We start from the raw sequence: 27,672 nt of genomic DNA, 5'->3' as shown, positions 1-27,672 counted from the left end.
TGCTCACCTTCTGGGAGCCCATTTAGGCTCTGATAAAACTTTGGAAAGAATAAAACTCCGATTCTATTGGCCGGGAGTTAATGAGGAGGTCCGGCGATTTTGCACTTCTTGTCCGGAGTGTCAACTTCATCAGATTCCAAGACGGACTAAAACTCGTTGGACCTTTAGAACCCTCGATAAAAGGCTTGAAATATATTTTAGTCCTAGTAGATTATGCCACTCGCTTTCCAGAAGCTGTTCCTTTGCGCTCGGCTACTTCAAAAAATATCGCACGGGAATTGGTAGGGATATTCGCTCGTGTTTGGATTCCCAAAGAGGTCTTAACAGGTCAAGGAACTCCTTTCACTTCAGAAACGTTCAGGGAAGTGGCCAAATTACTCAGAATAAAACATCTGAAAACATTGGTTTATCATCCCCAAACTGATGGGCTGGTAGAACGTTTTAATCAGACCTTAAAACAGATGTTATGCAAGGTAGTTAATGAAGATGGAAGAAACTGGGACCAGTTACTCCCTCTCGTTTTGTTTGCCTATCGGGAAGTTCCTCAAACCTCAACAGGGTTCTCTCCTTTTTAATTATTATATTGAAGGCAACCCAGGGGGATTTTGGACATGCTAAAAGAAGGATGGGAGGAGGAGGTACTCCCTACTTCAAATATTCTTGAATACATTGCGCAGTTACGCGATAGGCTAGAGAAGATTAGACCTATCCTAAAGGAGAATTTGGAGAAAGCACAAGCAGCACAGTCACGTTATTCGTTATTATAATAGAAACACCACCATTCGGGAATTTTTCCCGGGTGATCGTGTTATGATATTAGTCCCAACCTCCCATTCTAAATTACTTGCCCATTGGCAAGGACCTTACAAAATTAAAGAAAGAAAAGGACTCGTCGACTATTTAGTTAAACAACCTAATCGTCGACCGAGCGAAAGAGTATATAATATTAACCTGCTGAAACTGTGGAAGGAAAGGGACCCTGATCCCTCCTCCAGTCAGCCCAGTTCACTTTTTATGTCCTGTGCTAAACTTAATTTTGGTTCCGATTTGACACCCGAACAACGACATGATCTCGAAACAGCTATCTTGTCTGTACCTAAGCTATAGCCCTTGGTCTAGTCCAATTGTCTTAGTTTCTAATCCCGATGGTTCGTGGAGGTTCTGTAACTACTTTCGACGACTCAATCGGGTTTCTAAATTTGAAGCGTATCCAATGCCGCGAGTGGATGATCTACTCGATCGACTAGGAAGCGCTCAATTCCTAACTACCCTTGACATGACAAAAGGGTATTGGCAAATTCCCTTAACAGATTCTGCTAAAGAAAAAAACGCATTTAGTACACCCAGTGGACATTGGCAATATAGGATCCTTCCTTTTGGTTTGCACGGGGCACCGGCTACTTTCCAATGTCTGGTAGACACACTGCTACGGCCCCACAATTCCTATTGTGCCGCCTACCTGGATGACGTCGTCATCTATTCTAGCACATGGAAGGATCATGTATGGCAGGTGAAAACGGTACTCTCCACACTGGCGTCAGCAGGGCTTCGTATTAATCCGAAGAAATGTTTCTTTGGATTGAGAGAAGTCAAATATTTAGGCTACCTAGTCGGGTTCGTTAAACCACAATGTCTTAAAATTAAAGCCATCTTAAATTGGCCCCGTCCGATAAATAAGCGGCAAGTACAAGCATTTTTAGTATTGGCTGGTTACTATCAACGTTTTGTACCACATTTCTCTGAAATTGCTATGCCCTTATCTAATTTAACAAAGAAATGGGCACCTTTAAAAGTGGTATGGGATGAATCGGTAGATAAAGCATTTTGTGACTTAAAATTGGCCCTTACGTCAGCACCTTTATTGAAATCTCCTGACTTTTCTATTCCTTTTATTCTCCAGACCGACACATCGGCCACAGGATTGGGTGCCGTGCTGAGCCAATGTGTCGAAGGTGCTGAATACCCCGTTATGTATCTGAGCCTGAAACTGCTGGACCGTGAGACTAAGTATGCTGCGGTGGAACGCGAGGCCTTGGCGATTAAATGGGCGATCACGTCATTGAGATACTACCTATTGGGACGGGAATTTACTCTGGTGACGGACCATGCCGCTTTACAGTGGATGTCCCTTCATCGGGAGTCAAATTCTCGTGTCACTAGGTGGTTTTTGGATCTTCAACCATATCGTTTTAACGTTACTTATCGTAGATGTTCCTTGCAGGCCAACGCAGATGCTCTCTCCCGTGTCCACGACCTCGCGGTGCAGTTCGCCCGCCCTGATGGGTCTGGGCTGAGGGGGGGGTCATGTCACACACGTGCGAGTTGGAAGCAGTCAAAGAGCCTAAAGGTGAGTGAAATCTCATGAGACAAGGGACTGTCACATGGTGCCTACCTAAATCTCTTCTTACCCACAGAAAACTGGAAGAAAAATAAACATTAATTTCCGGCTTCAAAATGGCCATGATGACGTCACTTCCGCTTACACTCCGATGACGTCACTTCCGGTTCCACGATCCATTGCTTCGGTCTGCTCCTGATGACGATGCTTCCATGTTCCCGCCTCCAATCATCACTTCCTGCCAACCATTTCCTTTCCCATGATACCTTCTGCTATATAAACGCCATTTTGTTACCATTGATTTCATTCTGTACTGAAAAGTAATTTTGAATCGCTTTATTTTGCAATTGTCTGGGAGACAATATATGGGGACAATCCCCAAACCTTTTTCTTTTTGTGGAAGATTTATTCTTATCACACCACTATAACTAAAGGATTGGACAACCAATGTTATAACCCTCTACTAAATGATGTATCCTTGCACCTATTCACGCTGATCAGCAAGAATTTTTGTTTCTTGAACTTGATAAGTGGCAAGGTGATTTTGTATTATTTAAAAGTCATTTTGACATAATTTTCTGTATAGATTGTTTGTAGGAGTTCTCAACTATTCCATTTGGACTTAACATGTTTTGCAGGAAAATTGGATTGATTATTGGTTGGAGGCGCCTTACATAAAATTTGCAATTTATATAAACATTGACTTATGAAAAGACATTCTTAAAGCATTTCAGTACTTGCAAGGCAAAATAGAAAGCATTATGTAAGACAATCCAAAATTACATTAACTTAGGTACTGCATCATTCCTGGATTGTCATGTCTAAAGGGATTATGCATTTCATTAAAGTTACATGCTACATCATACAGTATATGGTCACTCTAAATGGACAGGTCATAGAAAAGAGAACAGACCAAAGATAGGACACTAAAGAATTAAATGGCAACCTACTCAAGTATTTTGCCAAAAAGATACAGTGGACAAGCAACCACAGACATGTCACTGGAAGATAAATTCCTCAGGCCAATAAAGGTTCAATAAATTTCTGCAAAAGAACACATGGCAGGTACAGTGCAGAGTCTTCAGGATGTGCTTAGGTCAAAGCCAAAAGGATGTCTAGCTTTTGAGATGTCTGGAGACCTTTAGCATGGCAAAGGTGCTATATACATGTAAATAAATTATTATTAATATTATGGAGGCTAAAGGAAAGTTCAGTCTTGTAAGAATGATATTGCCCTAGTGACATAAATGTAATAAGTATAAACTTGACTTTGTAAAAGATGAAACTTAAGCTTCAAACATGCAGTATATACTGTGAGGATCTGAAATATCTACTGGACATAAGATTACAAAATGTGTTATATTGATAATAGGAGACTAGAAAGTAATAGTCTGCAGCCAGAAGGCAACTAATAAAATGGTAAACTTTTGTCTTGGATTACAAAATTAAGTGAGCCAAATAACGGCAGAATTCTACCAGTGTAATTCACAGCCAGCAACATTTTTTTCAACAATCTAAATGAGGACTCTTCACGACTACATACTCTGTAGCCAAAGACAGGAGGAGTGCTATGCAGTCAGCAAAAACAAGACCTGAAAATAACTGTGGTTCACATGATGATCTTTTTATTGCAAGTTTTGAACTGATTAAAGGAAACAGGGGTAGGCATCCAACCAACTAGATATGAAAGCATCAGTTTTCCTATGATAAAGCAGTGGAGGGAAAGAACAGATTTCCAGCTATACATGGGAAATGCTATGACATGCCTCTGGTCTCTAGTGACCTGGCTTATATATTATATATAAATCAAGCAACAAATAATGCTAACTGTGTAGACATTTATTGAATATGTCTTCCCTGAACACTGTCTATCTTTATAAAATAATTTTTAATATTTTAATATTTCCTACAACACCTAAAGAATAGCAAATTACACAGTGATATTGTGCCACTCAGCACAAAAAGTGCAGACAACAATTACATTTTTATGATCACTGCAACATGGCTGCTGGCACACTCTGCAGCAGCTTTGCTGTCAAGTGATACATAACATATGCAGCATCCTCTGTGTTTTTTTTCCACCCTCTCTTTTTTAAGAAGCTGTTTCAGGTGATGTGGCTTATGCTGTTTTTCTCTGTGCAGCTGTTTGCTCCTGTTCAACTTCATTCTCCTCTCCCTCATTTGAGCTCTCATCTACAATTTCCTGCCCACAACATTCATGATCTGATGCATCAGAAGTATCACTCTGTACTGCCTCACTGTTCATCATCAGCTTCATTGCTGCATGCCTCTGAGTCACTCTGTGACTCATCATTTACCATCAACAACTCTTTCAGGGTCTTGCCGTGCTATTAAGTGTCATGCATTTATTTTCATATCTGTTACCTCTCTAAACACATAAATAAGCAACAGACATAAAAGTAATTGTAATTAACATATATGGATACAAAGAACTCATGAAAAAGCCTGTTTTGTGTAAGTGCTGTTTACAAACACAGCACTTAAAATGTGCATGTAAAATATGGACACTTTACCACATTTGGGTCAGTAGCAAACCAATTAGATTTAGGCAAATACAAGATAATAATAAAATTCATTTTTAAGTATGATACTGGGGTTACTGGGTTGACCATCTCTTGTGTAATATTTCACTGGAAAAGAAATTCATGTCTCATTATGGCCATGGCACTGAACAGGCTTGTCTTTGAGGCAAATATCTTATTTGTCATAGAAAATATTGTCAACAGTGATCATTCTCTCTTTCCCTGTGAAAGGATAAGTTATTCATATTATTACAGTCTCAGATAGTCTTCCTGCAGTGGTCAAGTAGGATCTTTCTCTTTCTAAGGAACAGTGTTTAGCCTAAATTTTCTATTTACATCAGTGGCTATTTACGATTTCATGCAGTACTTGTAAGGTTTGGTTGGCAAGCACTGAGTGAAAGGACATCACCCATTCATTTGGAATAACTGTTTATCAAAGTCTATCTGTCTTGGCTTGTAAAACATAAAGCAGCTCTGCACACAAGCTCGCCAAGTGTCCGATATAGCAGCAAAGATGTCAGTAGGCTATGAAGTGCCATTTAGGAAAACAAAAATCATATGTTTTGATTTATCTGTCATCAAACCATTGTGTCTATATACCGTATAATTCAACACCTGTGCAACCCTTGTGTCTCTATGTGATGAAACACCTTCACCGGCATTTCCATATACTTTAGCTGTACCCAAAATCACATGATTTTTTTCCTATTTGGCTGAAAATCTTAAGTAAATTTCAATAATGCATTAGTCCTCCGAGTTTCAGCCACTGTACAATCTCAGATGTTGATCAGCAACTACACATTGCAGAAGCAAAGAAATCCAACTGTTTATTTTAACATATACATAACTTACATTGTCAGGTCTGCAATGTCAATGAAAACTTTGTAAGTAAGCTGTGTTCCCAGGGCTGTGCTCTTTACACACAGCTTGCTACATTTACACTGCCCAATCTTATACCTTGTCCTTTCTCTACATACAAATTAATGTTGGTTGTGCACTTCCTACTCCAAATTGTGCTAAAAATATTGTGGTGGCATTTAAAGTAAGTTTATATATTTGTTTTAAGCAATTTAATTACCTGGAGTGCAAACAAATTTTCAGATTTGCCAATGATCTTTGTCATGCACAATGCAAGAATATTTTTTTGGTGATGCTTCTCTGGTTGTCTGCAGAATAGAGACAGCAATTCCAATGTGAACATCAAATGTTCAATAATATCAATAATAGTGGCAGGAAAGGATTTTCTGACATAAAAAATAATGTGCAAATGTGGTGAAGTGCAAGCCATGGGGAAAAAACACCTATGGAAAATATTAATCTCTCTTTCTGAATAGAATTTGTGCAGCAATTTAAGAAAAAAACAAGGTAATAAATAACAGGAGCATGACATGCATACTAACAAATGTTTTTTGACCTAGCTTCTTAGTGTATTTGGTTTTTGTTAGAGCTTATCATCATGGCTAGTCTATGGTTTCTATCTTTGTACAAAAATAAAATCATTCTTGAGGAACAAAAAGCATCAGGTTTGTTTAGGCAAAGGTAAACAATCCTAGCCCTCTTCCTAGATACTCTATGAATTGTGTGACTTTATAGTGTCATCCAGTTGTTGAATTTGTTGTAGTAGCACACAAAGGCCAATTTAGTGATGTTTTGTGGACTGTCCTGAACCGTAATCTTGATGTAATGAATAGAGCTGTTTAGTAGTCACTCTCCCTGACTTTGTTTAATTTTAATAATTTAGTCATTTTCATTTTCTTGCAAGAGGAAGCACTAGAGCCTTTTGCTAACAATTATACATCATGTCAAAGCATAATGTAAATATCCAAGCCAAGGCCTAAATGAGAAGTCAAAGCTGCTTATATTTCAGGCAGACCGTCATGGCAGCTCAGACTAATACATACCCTGTGGGAATCACTGTAGTCCTCAATGAGCCAGGAGACTCAGTACTGCATACAAGCCTTAATGGTTGACCCTATCGTGGCCTCACATCAGCAAATGTTCCTATCCCAATGTCGCCATTTGGATTGTGCACCCCTTTATATTCTTCCTCCAGCCTTACAGTACACATAAGAAAAGTACATGAACGAGGCCTCAACAGTCAGTTGAAAGTGCTTAAAAGAAACAAAACAAAAATGCAGTAGAATGTGCATCCAACAGACCAATCCCTGCTAAACACAGATTTTGGCCAAACGCAAACAGAACATATAACATGCTTCCCTTTGTTTCTCAATTATAACCTGACCTAGTCAAATGCTGACAATTATAATGAAATCTCTGATGCATGTTTAACTAATTATAGCACATACACAAGTCCTAAGAAGTCTTGTTCTATGTAATTTTCTGAAGTTTTAAATTTAGAAAAATAAATAGCTTGCTCTTGCATTTAATAATGGAAACGTAATGGTACGGGGGTCCCATTTTAAGAAAAAACCTTTAAACTTACTGAATACCTCCATTATGTGGCAGCAAAGGGTTTGATTTAAGAAAACGTGCCTTCTGCATTTCTGAGGTATGCTTGTGGAAACAAAAGTAAACTGGAAATAATACATTTTATCACAGTTACTTAGTCCTATTTTCTCGTAAGATCTATTTCTTGCTTGCTTCTCTGCTTGCAGCAGCTATTGTGGGTTGTGTTATGACCAGAAAAGCCTCTGCTTTAAGAAGTGAGATGCATGCCAAGTGGCAGTGTGGTAAAAAGAACACTTTGAACACTTTGTACTTTGAAAACATAATAATACATCTGAACTGAACTGATTACATTGAATTGTGTTTTTAATAAAAACCTTACATATTTTAGAGACTGGTCACTTGCAAATTGCACCTTTCGATAAAACAATAAAAGAAAATACTCAAAATGAAAATGACAGAGTGTATGATAGAACAGACTGAAGCACCCCAAAACACTTATCGAAGTTTTTAATGATTGATGAGTCGCTTCTAAACTGACCACAATATGTTTGAGTGAAAACTCACCAACACTATCTGGCATCAATCAATCTGTAAATATACAGGCAAGAAGAACAGCTCTGTGTCACTACTCTATCTGTGTTAAAACATCTGTACTGAACTTACTAAACTTCGGCCTGATTAAACTTAGGTGAACTGGAATTGTTAAAGTAGAGTGAGTTGTTCAATGGCTGTTTTGGGGTGGTGTTGTTTGTGTTTTGTTTTCATTTGGAGATGCTATAGGTCTGTTTGTGAACAATGCTCAACTCCAAAGGAATATGTTTGTATTGGTATGACATAAATATTGACATCTTTGTGTGGCATGCATGTAGGTGATTTTTTAGTATTTGTGAAAGACATGATGTATATTTTTGTGTAAGATTATATTTAAATTGGTTGTGTTGCTTAACATTTTCCTGTTGGAACCCGTGGTACTCTCCTCTAAAGATTACCTTTTTTTATATTAAATGTTTTACATTTGTCTAGTCCAAACTCCATTTGTATGTATTGTGAATATATTTTGGTTATTTCTGGTATAGACATTAATGAGTTTATTGTTCGTGTCTATTTTGGACTTTGTATTTATATTATGTGTTGTTTAATCTGTTTTGTAGTGGGTTGAGAATGAGACAGACCCAGAAAGGGCTAAGTGAGTCTCCCTGGAAGATAGTTTGTCTTATTTGTATTGAGTCTGTGTGCATTAATGTGTTAATACATACACGTAATTCCAGTCTCTATTGACTCATTAATGTTTGCAGGCAGGTGTAAAAACAGGGTGAATCTTGTACAAGTGTAATATTTCTACTGGCCTTGTATATGGGGCACTGTCAAATATTTTTTGTTGTCAATGAATCATGTGTGTAGGTTTCTGTAATATTGTATGCCTGCTGGAGTATCATATAGTCAATTAAAAGCCGTTTTTTGCAACCCATATGTTGCCTTTGGCAGTCTTTTTGTTAATTAAAAGTATATAATTGTCGTGTATGTGTATATTTTTGTTTGTTATGCATCCAGTAGGTACTTTGTAGAGCTTAGACACAGAGATCTGTAGTTTATGGGATCTGTGGTGTCCTTTGGCTTGGTTTTCATTTATGTAATTCCTTCTGTTAAAAATTGAAGTATCTTTTGTTGGTATGTCAGTTTGTCTGTAGGTACCAAGTGCACAGAGGAGAACCCCTTATACTAGAAATTGTGAATTCCATCCACCCTGGTGCCTTCCAGCTGTGTGTTTTCCTTTTTGTTTCTGTGAGATCTGTTAAGGTGATTTGCTCAAAGTGCATCTGTGTTGGATGGTCTCTGTTTTGTTGCACCTCCTTGATCGAGGCTGCTGTGCTATTATGCTGAACCACATTAGGCCAGAGGAAGAGACCAGCACTATGTGATGTTTTCCTGTACTAGCATGCTAGTACATGCTAGTTTCTATTGATGTGCTATTCAGGAAAATATCTGTAGAATAATTTTGAATTATTTTGGAATTATAAGTTCTGTTATTTTCACACTATGCATAATTTGTACTATTTTAGCTTCTGTATTTTGACTACAAGTTTTTTCCATTAAGTGTATCTATGCATGTGTCTATATGCTCACTGGTTGTTGTGATGATGTTGGGTTTTGTGTATTTAGTGTTTTCATTCCAGTGTGGGTAATAGTGGTGACTGCAGATGCATATATTCATTTATGTACATTTTTTAGTGCTTTAAGTCTATCTATGTATGTTAAAGAATGTTTTCATCAATAAGTTTTACTGTTAGTAACAATTTCTTTGTGTTCACTGGTTTTGGTATACGGGGAAGCTGAATGGTGTCCATTCCTATGTATTGTATAAATTATTTCTCAATATCCTCTTTCAGTTGGTGTAGTAGTAGTAAATCCCTGATAGATAGTTTCTTGCTGGGTTTATCAGTAACAATAGCACTTGTTCAGGTGTTCATTGTTCTAGGGTGTGCATTGCTGATTGTGTTATCTGCCTGTGTGTCATATGAGACTGTGTTGTTGGTATTTTCTGCTTGTTTCTGTAAGTTAGCACAAATGTAGTCTTTTATATCCTGGGTGACAATCAAGCCAGCATGAATGTGATTTGTTGAGATAAGAATTTATAATATGCAATATCTCAGCTGGAGTAAATGTTTGTCTGCATTTAGTCTGACCCCTTCCCGTCAACCTTACTGGAATGGGTAGCCCTATTAGGTGTATAAAGCTCACACCAACATAAATCTAAGGATCATAAGGATTTGAAAGCCCTCCTACAATGACACGATGGTAGACCTAAAGGGGATGGTACTATTATTATTAATATTATTATATTTAAGTTATTTGGATCTCACAGTCTTTCAGGTGGTATGAAAAGTATGATTGCTCAAGAGACCTCTTGAGAGAGGGCATAGTTGAAAGCCTTGGGTAGTGGTAAATTCCAGAATTTAAGTCTAGTCAGTTTTAGGGTGCCTAGTCAGGGTCATCTCAAAGGAAAATGTCTGGTATAAATTACTGATAACCAAGCCAAGGGCTCTACTGATGATGGACACGGTGCATATCGCTTCTTCTTCTTCTTCTTCTTATTATTATTCTTATTATTATTATTTTGCCAATAGCAGAGAAAATCTATGAATAGATTAATGGATGGAAAAAACTGAGGACATCTGTTATTATTATTATTATTGGGCAGCACAGTGGTAGTGATACTGTCCCACAATAAAAGTGACTTGGGTTTGTGTCCTGTGTGTTCTGTGCATGTAATTTGCATGTTCTTCTCAGGTACTCTGATTTCCAGTCCAAACACATGCAGGTTTGGTGGATTGGTGCTGCTAAAGCGATCTTTCCCTTCTGGGGATTCTTCCTGCCTTGCTTACAGAGATAAAGCAGTACAGCTCATGCATATCGCAACTCTTTAAGCTAGATAATTTTTACAACAATGGTTTGCTTTTTTCCTTTTTTTAACAACACAGATACTTTTTTTGCAATATGTGTGTAATCTCAAGATGCAGAACAATACCCAGTAATGTTTTTGGCTTGCAAAATGGACATACTTGGCAAGTTTTAAGGCTTTTCTTAACAATGGGGCCCATACATTTTGCCCAAAAGCTTCGTCATAAAGCACAAGAAAGGGCTAGTTATTTTTTATAAAATAATATAAAAAAATATAAAATATGCTTCACCTTAGAATTCAATTTAATGGCAAGCTAATATATACCATAATTGTGAAGAAATAACTTTAACTTAAAAAATACCAAAGTTATCCTTTAATTTTATATAAATATTATTTTACTATATTTTACTATATCTACTGGTAAATAAAAATTGTTATAATGGTCATCCATCAGCTGACATCACTACTTGACAATTAGAGGACTACATAAATTTTACAGAACAACTTTAATGATATTATCAATATACTTAAAATTAGCCACATGGCAGGATCCAAATAAACTGGGTATCAGTTCATTTCAAGTGGCCCATTCATGCACTCAAATAAAAATGATGAATTTAGCCAAACTAACATGCATGTCTTTGAAACTGGTCTGGGGAGAATGTGTGTAGCAAATTGTCCCTGGCATCCCAACATGTCTCCAAAAATGCTATACTACAGACAGAAAGGGATATACCATTTACCCTGTCTCCCATAGTATATCTTCAAAATCAATGACTTTGCAGAATCTTCTACTGGAACACCCTTCATTTATCAACATTTCCTTTTAGATGTGCTATCTCTTCACCACTGTGCAATCTTCTTCCTTGTAGTTCTTGTTATAACTCTTCCAACTCAGAATTTCACTGTCACACAACTAAAGCCTTTTTGAAAACATACAAAGTAAAGGGTACATCCCTGCACGTCTTTAAGAAATGTCAGAAGCCTTTGTCTGAACTGTACTAAAAGTAGGCAAGCCTTGTGGGCAATTGTCTTAGGTGGCATTGAGAGCTTATATCACATAGTCCAAAAGTATTACAACTTTCACAATGCTTCACTTTTTCACTGTCTTCAACTAGTCCTACCCTTAAAAACTTGTATGATAAGATTTGTGTCAATTGTGTATAAAGGAGCTATAGGTATAATTCTGGGTATGTTTCTTGTAATGCGATTTTAACGTACAACCAAAAATGATGACAATGTTTCCAATCCAATTAGAAAACTGTACATTTAATATTTCACCCTAATGTATATATTACTTTTAACAGACTGACAAAAGTTTTGGCCACTAATTTACTATCAATGAACATTTTAGATTTCAACATGAAAGAATTGTAGAAACTTCTGCTACTGACTGATTAGAGATAGAACAAAATATTTACATGGTAATTGTGCAAATTTATTTTATGTAATAATTAAATGTATAAAAAATACTACATACCACTCTTCTGTGGTCTCAAAACTTTCCATTTTAGTTGTATGAGAGGGTCTTTCAAAGCCTTCAACTCTCTCTTCATTCCTAGTATTAAAAGAAAATAAATGCATTTAAAATAAACCACCTAAAAAGAAATTTATATAGAAATTATATATATATATATATATACATATATCTGTATATAAACAGTGCCCTCCAATGTTAGAGACATTGAGTATTTTTTCCTTGATTTATCCCTCTATGTTTTAACATACATTTCGGTAACACCTTGTAGAAATTACAAGTTTTTATACATGCCCCCCATTTTAGGGCACCAGAATTTTTTGGACATAGCAATGGTAGGGATATTAAAGCAGTCATATTTAGTACCCTGTTGCATATTCCTTGAATGCAATGACCATTTGAAGTCTGTGATTCCAAAACAAAAATCAAATATACAAATATTCAAATATAGTATATAAACATTGTCAAGGATGCCAGGGGTGATGACCCGGCCGAGACGCCTTGAGGGACCGGAAGTGGGCGTGCACCCATCTGGGATCATGTGGGGGCCACCACCCTGGTTGCTTTGGGGGCCACGGGTTGGGGGCTTGGAAGCCCAACCTTGTAGGGGCCCGTGGTCACCGCCAGGGGGCGCCCCAGTGCCTTGGGAGCCCTGGACCTCAGCACTTCCGCCACACCAGGAAGTGCTGGGGGAAGAGGAGCAAGAACACCCAGAGGACTTCCGGTTACACAGTTGGTGCTTCCGTCACACGGGGGTGTGTCGGCGGAAGCTCCTCAGGAAGCACCTGGAGCCCATCTGGACGTGCATAAAAGGGGCCGCCTCCCTCCAGTCGATAGCAAGAGTCAGGTGGAAGTGGGCGGAGCTCGGAGGAGAGGAGTGGAGGCGGTCTGAGGATTGAGCAAGGGATCATTGTGCAGCCAGGACTTGAAGGGGTGATTGGTGCTGCGGCACTGAGTTTGTGCACTTTATCACTTGTAAATAGTTGTAAATAAACACGTGTGTGGAGAAAGAACATGTCTACCTGTCTGTGTCCAGGCTGTACCCCACAACATATATACAGTATAATGATGTGTGCGTTACAAATTTGCACAAGAGAGAAGGAGGTGAGTCCAGGTTTCCAAGAAAATCACCTTTATTTTGTGAAGGCAGAAATAATCTTAAGCATTTTTTTTAACTTTTATTGAATTCATCTAAAGCATTCAATATAATGAAGTCAAACTTAACAAAACTAAATTCAACCCTCAATCACGAGAAAGTGAGAAAGGCCAACAGCCAGAGTAAAACTTTTTCTCCCCAATATAGGTGCTTATTCTAAAATATTATTGTTTAGATCATGCCAGGTTTTAAAAACGTTTTGAACAGATCCTCTAAGAGAGAATTGGATTTTTTTCCAGCTTCAAATAATATATAACATCAGTTACCCACTGACTTAACAAAGGTGGATTAGGATTCTTCCAACTGAGCAAAATAAGTCTATGAGTTAATAGTGAAATAAAGGCAATCAAAGTTTGTTTGACCTTCTCCACTTTAATTCCATCTGGGAGTACACCAAACACAGCTATTAATGGATTAGGAGTGATTGTGACATCAAGGCTGTCTGATAGGCATTTAAACATTTCTGTCCAAAATTATGTTAATTTGGTAGATGACCAAAACATGTGGCCTATTGAAGATGGAGCTTGATTGCAACGTTCACAGGTTGAATCTTGCCCTGGAAACATTTTGGGCAATTTTAAACAAGATGGATGTGTTCAGTAAAAAAATTTAAGTTGAATAATTGAATGCTTTGCACGTATGCATGGCTGCATTCTACTCCTTTTCTGAAATGTTGAGTAGGAGATTCTTTTCCCACTGTACTTTGGGCAGGACTTTATTATATATTATAGAAATGCTGACTGATCAATATATCTTCTGGAATAGACATAGGTGTGAGGTGAGGAAAATTGGCTAGATTTTGTTTAGCAAAGTTTCTAATTTGGATATATTGGAAAAATTGTGTTGATGGGAAACTAAATTTAGACTGTAATTGTTCATAGGATGCAAAGACACGCGTTTTCCAAATATTAAAAACCGTGTAACTTTGAGAGGGTGGAAGAAGGTGGTTATCATATAGAGTTGCCACAGATAAAATATTGTCTAACTTGAAGTGCTACCTACATTGGTTATATATTCTGAGTGAATGAAGGACAATTGGGTTGTTAAGTATATTGACGATACCTTGTATTTACTGGTGTACAAAGCAAGGAATATAAAGAGGATTTCATTTCTATTGCAGACCAAGCTAGTGTGTATTCATTTGTTTGTGTCAGTGTCCAGGTTTTTATAGACCGTATATTTGCTGCCCAGTTTTAAAACTGAAAATTAGATAGAGCCATGCCGCCTTCTGATTTACGTCGTTGTAGGGTTGCCATTTGGATGCATGGATTTTTCGAATTCCAAATAAATGAGGTTGTGATTGAATGTAATTTCTTAAAAAATCATTTGTTATGGGGATGTTTTGAAATAGAAACAGAAGCTTAGGGAGGATATTCATCTTGATAGTGTTAATTTTCCCTGCTAAAGTAAGATGGAGGTTAGACCATCTATATGCATGTCTTGTTTATTTTTGTCCACACAAACAGCAAAATTCTGTTGAAATAGAGCTTTATATTTACTTGTGATGTTTACCCCTAGATATTTAATCTGATCTGCAATGATAAAAGGGTAGGTGTCCAATCTAATGTTTGCTAGAGAATTCACTGGAAAATGAATACTTTTTCTCCAAATAATTTTGAATCCAGATATCTTTTGAAATTCTGCTAGTACAGTTGGGGCTTCAGGCACTGAATTTTGTGGGTCTGGTAAATACAGTACCGTGTCATCTGCAAATAATAATATTTTCTGAAAATCCCTTTTATATCTGATGCACTTCAAAAGTGAACAGCTAATGGCTAAATGGTGATTGCAAACAGTAGTGGTAACAAGGTGCATCCTTCTCTAGTACCACGTTCTAGTTTGAAGTAGTTTGAGATGGTGTTGTTAATACAAACTAAAGCTCCTGGACTGGTATACGGTAGTTTGATCCATGCAGATATGTTTGGACCAAACCCAAATTTATGCAAAGTGGTGAATAGATAATCCCATTCAACCATATCAAATGTTTTTTCTGTATCCAAGGATAATAAGATCTCTGGAGTGTTGGACTTTATGGATGAATATATTACATTAATATATTATATATTATATCCAGTTTGGTCTTGTGATATTACTGAAGAGAGCACTTTCTCAATCCTTCTAACTGAGAGTTTGGAGAGTATCGTAACATCATTACTCAGCTGTAAGATGTAAGGTGTGTATGATACACATTGTAATAAGTTCTTATTTTTCTTATGAAAGATGGTAATTAATGCCTGGTGAATAGTTTCAGGTAGAATGTTATTGTCTCTGGCTTATTTAAATGTTACTAATAAAAGAGAAGCTAACTTGAATGAAATGTTTTTATAAAATTCAGCAGGGTAGCCATCAAGACCTGGGGCCTCATGTATAAACGGTGTGGATGCACAGAAATTTTGTGTTAGAACTTTTCCACGTTCAAATCGCAAAGTATAAAACCTACACTTGGCGTAAAGCCACACACTTTTCCACGGTACCTCATACCTTGTTGTACGCAAGTTCTCCGCTCGGTTTTGCAGACTGCCGGCACCCAGCGTCAAAGCAGTGCTACTGTTCCTGTCTGGTTACTCTTTATTTTCCTGACGTGGCTTTATAAATACACTGAAATTAACCGCATATTGTTTATTAGTGTAATGCATCTGATTGTAATTGACTTGTAACAATATAATGATCCAGGGAATAGCCATAGTATTCCAAATATCATAACTGCTTTAGTGTTGTTAGTCTCACTGCACCTTCTTCTTTTTCTTTTTTCAGCTGCTCCCTTTCAGGGTTGCCACAGCGGATCATCTTTTTCCATATTACTCTCACTGCACTACTCGGAGTATTTATATCACTGTATCTGAGTGTGAATCCCAGCAGCAGCTGATCGGAAAGAGAATTATCGGTATTACAGCATCAAGCCCACGCTGCCAAAGCCACAGCAAAACATTTCAAAGCCTTTCCTGTACGGACCTCGTGGTTCAGAAACAGTTTCATCCCAAGAACTATAAACGCACTCAATCAATTGCTCCTTCTAGAACTGTTTGTACTTATAAGTACAATAACCCCACTGTAAACTTGCACTACAGTTATAATATTACACAACCTGCACCACTTTATAAAGTGCGTATTTACATATGATGACGATATCATTTTTAAGATGAAATGCAGCAAAATATCTTTATTATATTATACAGGTTAAACTTTAACTTCATTTAAATAATCTGTATTGTTAATAATTAAACATGTGAGGACACAGTGCCGCAGTGCTAGTAAGTTCACGTATTTTTACTGCCTTGCGCTGTATATTTGCTGAGACTGGTGCGACACTGGAAGGATAGATGGATAGAATAATTAAACACGTACTATGAAGATATTTCAATGTTTCTTAAAAGTTTTGAAGAATCGTCGTTGTAAGCTTACAGGTGGCTTAACATCTATTACAGAGCTGATTGTGTGGCGATTGGGTATTTGGGGAAAGAAAAGTAAGGACAGGAATTGGAGGTTAGTAGGTTTGAGAGAGACAGGACTGCTACAATAAAGTATTTCATTGAAGGTCGCGCATGGTGCAGCAACATCTTGTATGAGACATGAACAATCATTGCGCCATCGTGTTCTTAATAACATGCTTTCATTCCAATCATCATGAAAATGAAATCATGTATACCAGACATGTCAAACACGTGGCCCCCGGGCCGCATGCGGCCCACATGACAGATCCTAGTTAGCACTAAACTTGTACAAAATGATTACTATCATTTGTGATTGAATCATTCTGCATTTCGCCGTTACTTATTCACTTTTCTTACTTCTGCCTTCTGACAAAAACATGTTTTCCCATGGCATTACGGTACCGGAAATGGCATCTGCTAGTATAGTTGCAGCCGTGAAGTCGCAATTGAAGTGCTAGGCTGCGGTCTCGGCCCACTATCGAGCCGCGAGAGAACTGCCAGCAACGGAGACTCACTCAGTGAAGGGCTACATAAAAAGGCTGCCCCCTTCACGGAGGACACTTTTCAGAATGCTAGGTGGGCAGGGCTTTGCAGCGGCGCAGTGAGAGGAGAGACTGCGGTGAGAGAGTATTACAACAAAGTATTTTTATGTTTCTGACAGTTTCCCCATATGACACGAGTCCACAGAAATCTCGTTACTACGAAGTACATTCAGCAGCAGATACTTTCATTACAAAAAAAGTGACCGTGAAATGCTTGAATGAATCATCCACAGAGCAGTTAGTTCTGTGGTCACAGCTCAGTTGTGGACATTTGCACAACGATCCCCAAACAGAAACATTGTAAAAAAATGTTCTTTCTTCGAACATTCCTCATACAGTTTTTTGGCTGTTTTAGTTTTGTGTGGTTTTAAGTGATACCTTTTCCTTATTGCTCATCAACATTTGAAAAACATCCATTGGAATTTAACTCATTGTCACCCTTCTATAGAAACGGCATACTTGCTATATGCAAAAAAGAAGAAAAATCTCGGGTTGCAAACATATGCGAACTGCTGCATTTGAAGATGCTGAAAAAGCCATTTTTATGTGATTGCAGTGATGTTTGTTCAAGAAACATTCCAATTAATGCGGCACTCTTTCAAGAAAATATGAGGTTTTTAAACTCTCTTGGGACCCATACAAACAATCTCACACGTGGCAATAGCGCTTCGGGACGCACTTCAGCGTGTTGTTCCCGTTGGGTGGGGGGGGATCCCAGATCCCAAAAGAGTTCAGAAACCTCACAATATGAAGAAGAAGAAAAGGATAACTGTGCTGACTACAACATGCTTCCGCATTTAGATAATGTTCACGTTGAATTCCTCCCACCTAATTGCACGGCAGTGCTTCAGCCATTGGATTTGGGCATCATTCGCACCCTGAAAGTGTATTATCGCAAGAAAATGCTGAGAAAAATTCTAGTCAGCATAACTTGTAGATAGGAGAAGATTAAACTAACACGAAAGAAGCTATTGAAGCTGCTTCCATTTCCTACATCCTATCTTTGTGATGCACGTTTTCTGCAGTGACAACAACCAAAACGAGATTACGGAGCTGAGATTACTGAACATAAGCAACACACTTCTTGTGTCAATGTCTTCCATCCTCCCCAGATGGGATCGTCTGGTTGCAAGGAAAACAAGCTCAGGGCTCTCACTGATTCTGCATTATGGTAATCTGTATAATTTCTATTACTATATTATAACTTAATAATAATAGAAATGTAATGTAAATTGTGTATAAAACTGCCCTACAAACCCGCCCATAATCACCCCACAAACTCCAACCTCCAACAACCCATCTGTTCCTGGAAAAATTTACTTCTAGTAAAGCAGTCCTTGGTGTCAAACAGGTTGCGGACCACTGGGCTACACTACTGGCTGGGCAGCTGAGACTGGCCACTGGGCACAACTGACCATCACAAGTAGTAATAGTTCTCATATTTTCACATTTTTTTGCTATAGTTTTACGTAATTTTGTGCTAATATTGTAACAAACAGTTAGTGCAGACTACAGCTGAAGATCTGAAGTGGACGTGAGGAGTAGGGGAGTTGTTTATTAACAGATTTTTGTGATTTTGAGTTTGTATAATTATTGTAGGTCAGTGGGCTTTTTGCATATCACCTTATTCTACAATATTAATTTTGAAGTAAACTTAGTAAAGTAAAATTAGATTTTTGGAGGATTTGTTTTCCAACATGTATTTCTGAGCAATGAATTCAGTGAGCGTTTTCACAATTTCAGCTCACACAAAGAGGGCCGCTGTTTACGTCACCATACTCTTACAACGTTGAGAATGCGCCTGAGAATATCCAAATGGAATTTATTGAACTGCAGTCAGATTCTATTCTGATGGCAAAATACAACGAAGTTGGTGTGCAAGGCTTGTATGCTTACCTGCCACCCTCATCGAGAGTATTGTCTATGTTTGGAAGCACTTACCTTTGTGAGCAATTGTTTTTGTTAATGAAAGCTACCAAAACCCCACATCGCTCAAGATTTACTGCCGAGCACCTTTCTTTCCTCATAAAAGTTGCAGCTGCACAGGATTGCAAGCCTGATATTGACGAACTGGTTACTAACAAGAGATGCCAAGTGTCGGGACAAAAGAAATAAATCTCACACTGTAAGACTCCTATATAAGCAATGAATATAATAAGTATAATATAATAATATAAGGACTTAGCTAAGAGGCTAAGACTCTAATTGTACGATGTTGTACGGAGATTGTATGGAAATAAATTGCTTTTCTTTAAACTTTAAGTGTTACATTTTTTAAAGTTTTCAGTATTGGAAAGAAAGTTACAGTAACTTTGTATAATGCTATAATAGTATTTGTTACAGTGCAGACCGCTGACGCATGTATGGCAGTCGAAGCGGCCCACCAATGGTAGTGAGTTTGACATGCCTGATGTATACGGTACATCTCAGTATTTTAATTATTCAGAGAGCTGTAATATCACGAATGTAATGGATTCTGTGTTCTGTCAGAGAAAGAGAAAGCCCGTTTAAGAAGCACATAGTGATTCACACACATAGAGCATATAGAAGATCAAATACAAAACAAAGCATTTAATGTGCTACTTTAGTTACGATGGGATTTGAGAAACTAGTAAATTAAATCAATTTAAGATGAAGTTTATGATATTCTACTTTAATGACAAAATAAACTACGTGATTAAAGTGGATATTTTGAGATTGAAGTTAACATTTCGTGCTTTTTTCCTACTCTGTGCCTTTCTTTCACACTGTACCCTAATAATATTCCATATGACACTCAGACGGTGGGCCACGTCTCACCTTTTCACTGCGACTTTGATATCTGACAACTTCTTTTTTATGTCGAGCACTGTGCGACATTGTGAACTTGAGCTTGTTTCTCCCAACACGCTATGTCACTCTATCAACTTCCTTTTCTTGTTTATTCCACTGTATAAACCAACAAATAGTACATTTTTCTTTGCCTCCACTTGGTATTCGCTGAAATTCTTCTATTTTCCCTCTTGCTTTTCCCGTTGCCTTTTCACAGAAAATGGAGCTTAAGGTCTATTTATATTGATTTGCATATTCAAAGAGGCGTAATTCTGGGAGGAGACGGGGTGGGACAGAAGGCGAGTGCTTGTGCATTAGTTTTCACGCTGACCGGGATTTATGTAGTGGAAGAACGAAGAAGTTGGAGTACACACAGATTCCTGCATCTGGAATTTTCTGTGTGTAAGCACATTTCGGCTTTTGTGCTTATGTCATGTTATAGTGCAAATTCTACGCACAACGTTATGCATGAGGCCCCTAGTGCTTTCGCCTCTTTGAATATGCAAATCAATATAAATAGCCCTTAAGCTTAGCCTTCTTTGAAAAGACAATGGGAAAAGCATGGGGGAAAATATAAGAATTTCAGCGAATACCAAATGGAGGCAAAGGAAAAACATATTGTTTGTTGATTTAAACCGTTGTATAATCAACAAAAGGATGTTGATTGAGCGACATAGCATGATGGAGAAACTTGAAAGCTCAAGTCCACAAAGTCGCACAGTGCCGAAAATAAAAAAGAATTTGTCACATATCAAAGTCGCCGTGAAAAGCCGAGTCATAGCCCACCATCTGAGTGTCATATGAAAGCTTATTAGGGTACAGAGAAAAAAAAAGGCACACAGTGGGAAAAAGCACAAAATGTCAACTACAATCTCGAAATTTCCACTTTAATCATGTAGTTTATTTTGTCATTAATGTAGAAAATCATAAACTATATCTTAAAATCTTTTTATTAACCAGTTTCTCAAATCACATCGTAATTAAAGTAGCACGTTAAATGCTTTGTTTAGTATGTGTTCTTCTATGTGCTCTGTGTGTGTGAATCACTACTTGCTTCTTAATCCAGCACTCTTCCTCCGACAGGACACAGAATCCATTACATTTGTGATATTACACCCTCCCCCCGAATAACTAAAATAGTGAAATGTATACATGATATCATTTTCAGTATAATAGGAATTAAAGCACATTATTAAACATGGGTTTCACGGTAGCGCAGAGATTGTGCGCGACCTTCGATGAAATAATTTATTGCAGCAGTACTCAGGGGCGGCTCTAGGCTCGTGGCGGCCCTAGGCAGAGAAAGAATCGGTGGCCCCTTCACCCGCCAATGTCAATATGGTATCTTATGCACGGCGGATGGCCACGTCCATTGCGGACAGTGCATAGCCGCCTCATGCTCATAACTTTGTTGAAATTTGCTGCTGCGTTTTTAGCTCTGTCATTATTTTCTCTTTCTGTTTTATATTCAATATATATTGGCGTGGTCGCCCCTGCAGTACTGTCTCTTTCAAACGTACTAACCTCCAATTCATGTCCTTTCTGTTCTTTCTCCAAGTAACCGATCTCCAAACAATCAGCTCTGCAATAGACGTTTAGCCATCTGTAAGCTTAGAGTGCCAGTTCTTCAAAACTTTTAAGAAACATTGAAATGTCTTCGTAGTACATGTTTAATTATTCTATCCTTCATGCCAGTCCCAGTGAAGCATACAGTGCGAGGCAGGAGCAACCTTTAATTATTAACAATATAGATTATTTAAATGAAGTTAAAGTTTTATCTGTATAATACAATAAACATATTTTGCTGCATTTCATCTTAAAAATGATATCATCATCATACTGTATGTAAATACGAGCTTTATAAAGTGGCGCAGGTTGTGCAATATTATAACTGTAGTGCAAGTTTACAGTGAGGTAATTCTACTTATAAGTACAGATAGTTCCACAAGGAGAACTTGATTGAGTGCGTTTAGAGCTCTTGGGATGAAACTCTTTCTGAACCGCGAGGTCCATGCAGGAAAGGTTTGAAGCGTTTGCCGTGTGATAAACAGTTCAAATAGGAAGCATGGCTGAGGCAGCATGTGCTTGATGCTGTATACCGATAACTCTCTTTCTGATCAGCTGCTCCAAGTGGTGGAGTGAGAGTAATATGGAAAAAGATGATCTGCTGTGGCAACCCCTAACGGGAGCAGCTGAAAGAAGTAAAATAAGGTGCACTGAGACTAACAACGCTAAAGCAGCTATGGTATTCGGAATACTTTGACCATTTCGTGGACCATTATGTTGTTACTAGTTAATTACAATCAGATGCATTAAACTAATAAACAATAATTAATTTCAGTGTATTTATAAAGCCGCGTTAGGAAAAGAAAGGATAACCACACAGGAGCAGTAGCACTGCTTTGACGCTGGGTGCCACCAGTCTGCAAAACCAAGCAGAGAACTTGCATACGATAGGGTATGAGGTACCGTGGAAATGTGCGTGGCTTTACGGCAAGTTTAGGTTTTATACATCGCAATTTGAACGTGGAAACATTCTTACGCTTTCTGTGCGTACGCACCGTTTATACATGAGGCCCCTGGCATGTTCTTGATCTATTCTGGTAATTTTATTGATTAACTCTGAGGCCTTCTTGACTTCTGATTTAATTTTGTGGGAGAGATGTGAGATAATCTGTCCTCTAAAAAATACCTTCAGAGTTTTCCAGAGTATTCCTGCAGAAACCTCTGAGTATGCATTTGTCTCTAAAAAAATCAATTTGCTTGGATGTAAATTCTGTACAGTTCTCGTCAGCTAATAACAAGGGGTTAAGATGCCAGCTGCAAGATGAGTATGTGGGGCATAGTGATCTGAGCTCCATGATCAGAGGGGCATGGTCGGAGATAACAATATTGTCGTATCTGCAAGATTAGATCGTGGGCAAGAAATTTTTACCTTTAAAGAAATAATCAATTCTTGAGTATCAATAATGTACTGGTGAAAAGAAGGAATATACTCCTATGGATTTAGAAATCTCAATAGATCTGATAAGTTATGATCAATTTTTTTTTTGCAGTGTTAGATGTTGTCGCCCATGTAGCTTAAGACTTATCCAGATATAGATTTAAAACATAATTAAAATCTCTGGTCATTATAATTTTCTGAGTGTTCAAGTTAGGAATCAATACAAATACATTTTGGATAAAGTCTCTATCATCTGCATTGGGTGCGCACATATTTAATAAAATCATTTATAATTAACAATTTACCCATCACCATCACATATCGCGCTTCAGGATCAAATATCTGATACTGCAAAGGAAATTGATCTATGAATTAAGATTCCCAATCTCTAGTTTTCTTTGTATAGATTTAGTGGAATATTTGGCCAGTGCAGTCTCTTTGCAACAGAAACTGATATTTGCTGATTAAGTGAGTCGCCTGTAAAAATACTATCTTATTACATGCTCCATTATGATCAAACTAGCAAAATACCCGCGCTTCGCAGCGGAGAAGTAGTGTGTTAAAGAAGTAATGAAAAAGAAAAGGAAACATCTTGAAAATAATGTAACATGATCGTCAATGTAATTGTTTTGTCACTGTTATGAGTGTTGCTGTCATATACATATAAATATATATATATACACATACATACTGTACATACAGTACACACACACATTATATATACAGTATATATATCTATATCTATCTCTCTCTCTCTCTATATATATATATATATATATATATATATACACATACATAATGTACATACATACACACACACATTATATCTATATCTATCTATATATATGTACACACATACACACACACACATTATATCTATATCTATCTATATATATATATATATATATAGCAAAATACCTGCGCTTCGCAGCGGTGAAGTACCGCCTTAAAAGTTTTATTAAGAAGAAAATTAAACCTTTTTAAACTGAGGGAAAATATACCACTAATTATTTGTTAAGGATCTCTTTGTATACCACATTGTGAGTTCGGCCCTCCGGTTGTAATATGACCAAGCTGTGCGCTGAGCTTACTCTTAAGCATGCAACGTACAGTTGGCCATGTGAACAGTAATCTTGTTTCAAATCTCACAGCTTGGATTGTTACTGTCATAATCAGTTTGAGTTTCATGGTTTGTTTCGATTATGACAGTATTTGTAGGACTTGTGTTGAAGTGACATTCGGCATCTGTCAAGCGTTGTAAGTATACAACCAGTTTCATCGATAACTTCACATACAGCTTTTGAGAGTTTAAACATTCATAAACATCAAAGTGTCCACTACTGAAATCGTCACCTGTGAATCTAAGATGTTTAAGAGGCATTGGCGGTTGTCCAAAGGTGTAAAATATTTGGCCATTTCGGTACACTTGAAAGTGACAACCGAACAATTCAGTGGCAGCCATCAACTCACATGCCGATGCATAGGTGAAGGGCTTAAGCATTTCACACTTATAGTGCTCCTGTGTAGTACAATTATCTCCTGTACCGTTATCAGTCCACACCTTGAACCTGTCCCAGTCATTCAATACATAAGACACAATGTTTCTCCTGATATCAAGAGTGAGCCTGATATGGCCGTGCAATATGTAACAAAGAGAATGGAAAAGATAGGTGCCATCTCTGGGCATGGAAACCACTCGGTAAGTGACAGTTCTTTGATTGATGGTGATCACCTCGATAGACATGTTAATGCAGGTACGGTTGGAATGATAAAGGAAATGGGTACCTGAACAATGTAAAGTAAGTCTAAAATACCTACACAATAACTATAATCGTAATAAATGAACAATAAAACAGTGGAGAAGCCGTGGAGTAAATAAAAAGGCTGTAGTTATCAGCAGGGAGACGTGAATCCCGTGGCAAAGCAAGGAAGGGAATGTAGAGACTGGAGCGACGGACGGCCTTATATAGGCAGGCAGCCAACAACGTGGGAGGCGTTGGGATGGGGGACCCAATGCCGCTTCACACGGTGACTGACCTACAGGCTATGGACGTATATATATACGTAAGTAGGATTCAGTTAGCGTTGGGAACCCGCGTACCAAATTTCTTGAAGATGGGCCCATAAGTAACAAAGACTGTTGAAAAGTTCAATATGGCGGCCGACAGTGGCATCATACCACCGAAATATGTACCAAATTTCAGCCTTCTACCTATACGGGAATTTGGAGAATTAGTGACGTTGGAAAGTTCAATATGGCGGCTGACAGTGGCATCAAACCACCGAAATAAGTACGTACACTGGTTTCGGTTAGTGCAGGGAAGCCGCCTACCAAATTTCGTGATGATGGGGCCATAAATAAGAAAGTTCAACATGGCGGACGTTGTTGACTGTTATGACTGTTACGTGTAGAATTTTGAAATGAAACCTGCTTAACTTTTGTAAGTAAGCTGTAAGGAATGCGCCTGCCAAATTTCAGCCTTCTACCTACACGGGAAGTTGGAGAATTAGTGACATTTGGAAAATTCAATATGGCGGCCGACAGTGGCATCATACCACCGAAATAAGTATGTACATTGGTTTTGGTTAGCGCAGGGAAACCACCTACCAAATTTCGTGAAGATGGGGTCAGCCTTCTACCTACACGGGAAGTTGGAAAACTACTGACGTTGGAAAGTTCAATATGGCGGCCGACAATGGCATCATACCATTGAAATAAGTACGTACATTGGTTTCGGTTAGCGCAGGGAAGCCGCCTACCAAATTTCGTGAAGATTAATAAGAAAGTTCAACATGGCGGACGTTGTCGACCGTTATGACCGTTATGTGTAGAATTTCGAAAATGAAACCTGCTTAACTTTAGTAAGTAAGCTGTAAGGAATAAGCCTGCTAAATTTCAGCCTTCTACCTACACGGGAAGTTGGAGAATTAGTGATGAGTCAGTGAGTGAGTCAGTCAGTCAGTCAGTGAGGGCTTTGCCTTTTATTAGTATAGATAATTTTGTGCGTTTTCAGTAAACTTTAGCATATTGTTATGTTGGAACTTGCAATTGTAAAAATTAAAAGGAAAATTTTGAAATGGCTTGCTCTCTTTCTCTCCTCCCCAGTCCCCCCATTTTGCCTCCCTACGTGAGGCTAGACCACACTTTTTTGCACTCAGCACACATTTATTTACAATTGGGGAGTGTTTCACCTTGTTTCCCACAGTACAGTGCACAAATCTCCACACAAGGCTCACAGCCCAACACAGTCCCTTCTTCCCGCTAGTCCTTCCACCTCCACTCCTCCTCAGGTTTTGCCCTCTTCCTCCCAACTCTGGCCATTCAATGGTGGTAATTGGCTCCCTTTATAGGGTACCTGGAAGGACTCCAGGTGCCCAACAAGCTTCTTTCGGCCACACTTCCAGGTAGATACACTAAGTGGCTTAATAAGCAGGTGTCCTGTTAAAATACAATTTTAGAATTTAGACCTGTTAGGTGAGAGGATACTTTCCTTCTCTTTAATTCATGATTCAGTCTTTTAACATTAGTCATAAAGATATACTTTTTCTGAACTTTTGTTGTCATTTTGTAGTCTTGACTTAAGATAAGACAGCTTTGACCTTACAGTTTTCCAAGGAGTTATTGCCATGAAGTCTAATGTTATGTTGGCACTTATAAGGATATATTAGAAATAGCTTGCTCTCTTTCTCTAAACCCCACTCCCCACGTGAGGCTAGACCACACTTCAGAAAGTCCCAGTCCTCTGAAATACTTAGAGACAGAGCACATCCAAAACAAAACAAGCCCCCGAGCAGCGGCATATAAAGTTTAAAACAGAGATATCTCTTGACAATACTGTTCAAATACTATAAGCATAAAATATAATCTTGAATCATCTTGATAGAGTAAACCCAAGGAATGATGTTAAATAGTAGCACTGGATGAGCATAGCCAGCCATAATACTGTAAACCAAGGGTATGATGTTAAACAGCCTCCATAGAAAAAGGTACACATACATACATACATATATAGATATATAATTGTAATTAAAATATAAGCAAAAAGTGGCCAATAAATAAATAGGATGTATAATTATGGTACCAGTATCATTGCAAGCGGATCCACCAGCCGGTAAGATCTTCTTTGCCATGCCAGGACAGAATGCGACCCACGATCGTATTTCAAAAAAGTGTTGGGATCATTTTTTTTTTAGCTCTTTTTCTGCTTTCTCTGTAAAAGCAAAAATGTATAACTTACCTTGAATGTCCGCTTTCAGTTTTATATGATAGAGGAGGCTGTATCTGATTTTGGCTTTCCGTAAGCACTGTTTAATGTTGTAAAATGCGACACATTTAGCAGCTATTGAGGGTGAAAAATCAGGGAAAATACGAATGTGGTTATTTTCAAATATAATCACACATTTCTGTCTGGGGAGTAACATTATATGTAATTTAAATTATAATTTTTTCAAAACGCACAATGAGAGCCCCAGGCATAGAGGTATTTGATCCCATTATGCGGTAAGCTGCTGCTATCTCGGCGTCTGATTTGAAGTACTCTCCAATTATTTTAGAGAATAGTTCAGCTACAAATCTGACTGGGTAAGGACTTTCACGATTCTCAAGGAGACCTTTGATTCT

General features: G+C 38.0%; 1 protein-coding gene across 1 annotated transcript in view; it reads right to left on the bottom strand.

The window, feature by feature from the left end:
• Positions 1-27,672, bottom strand: part of rgs17 (regulator of G protein signaling 17) — a 185,752-nt gene that overhangs the window by 65,375 nt on the left and 92,705 nt on the right. The window contains exon 4 of the mRNA XM_039748243.1: positions 12,171-12,248. Within this exon, the coding sequence (XP_039604177.1) occupies positions 12,171-12,248 (78 nt within the window). The remainder of the gene's footprint in view (positions 1-12,170; positions 12,249-27,672) is intronic.

Source organism: Polypterus senegalus, chromosome 3 (genome assembly GCF_016835505.1).
Source record: "Polypterus senegalus isolate Bchr_013 chromosome 3, ASM1683550v1, whole genome shotgun sequence".
Taxonomy (NCBI): domain Eukaryota; kingdom Metazoa; phylum Chordata; class Cladistia; order Polypteriformes; family Polypteridae; genus Polypterus; species Polypterus senegalus.
This window is presented reverse-complemented; position numbering and strand designations above follow the sequence as displayed.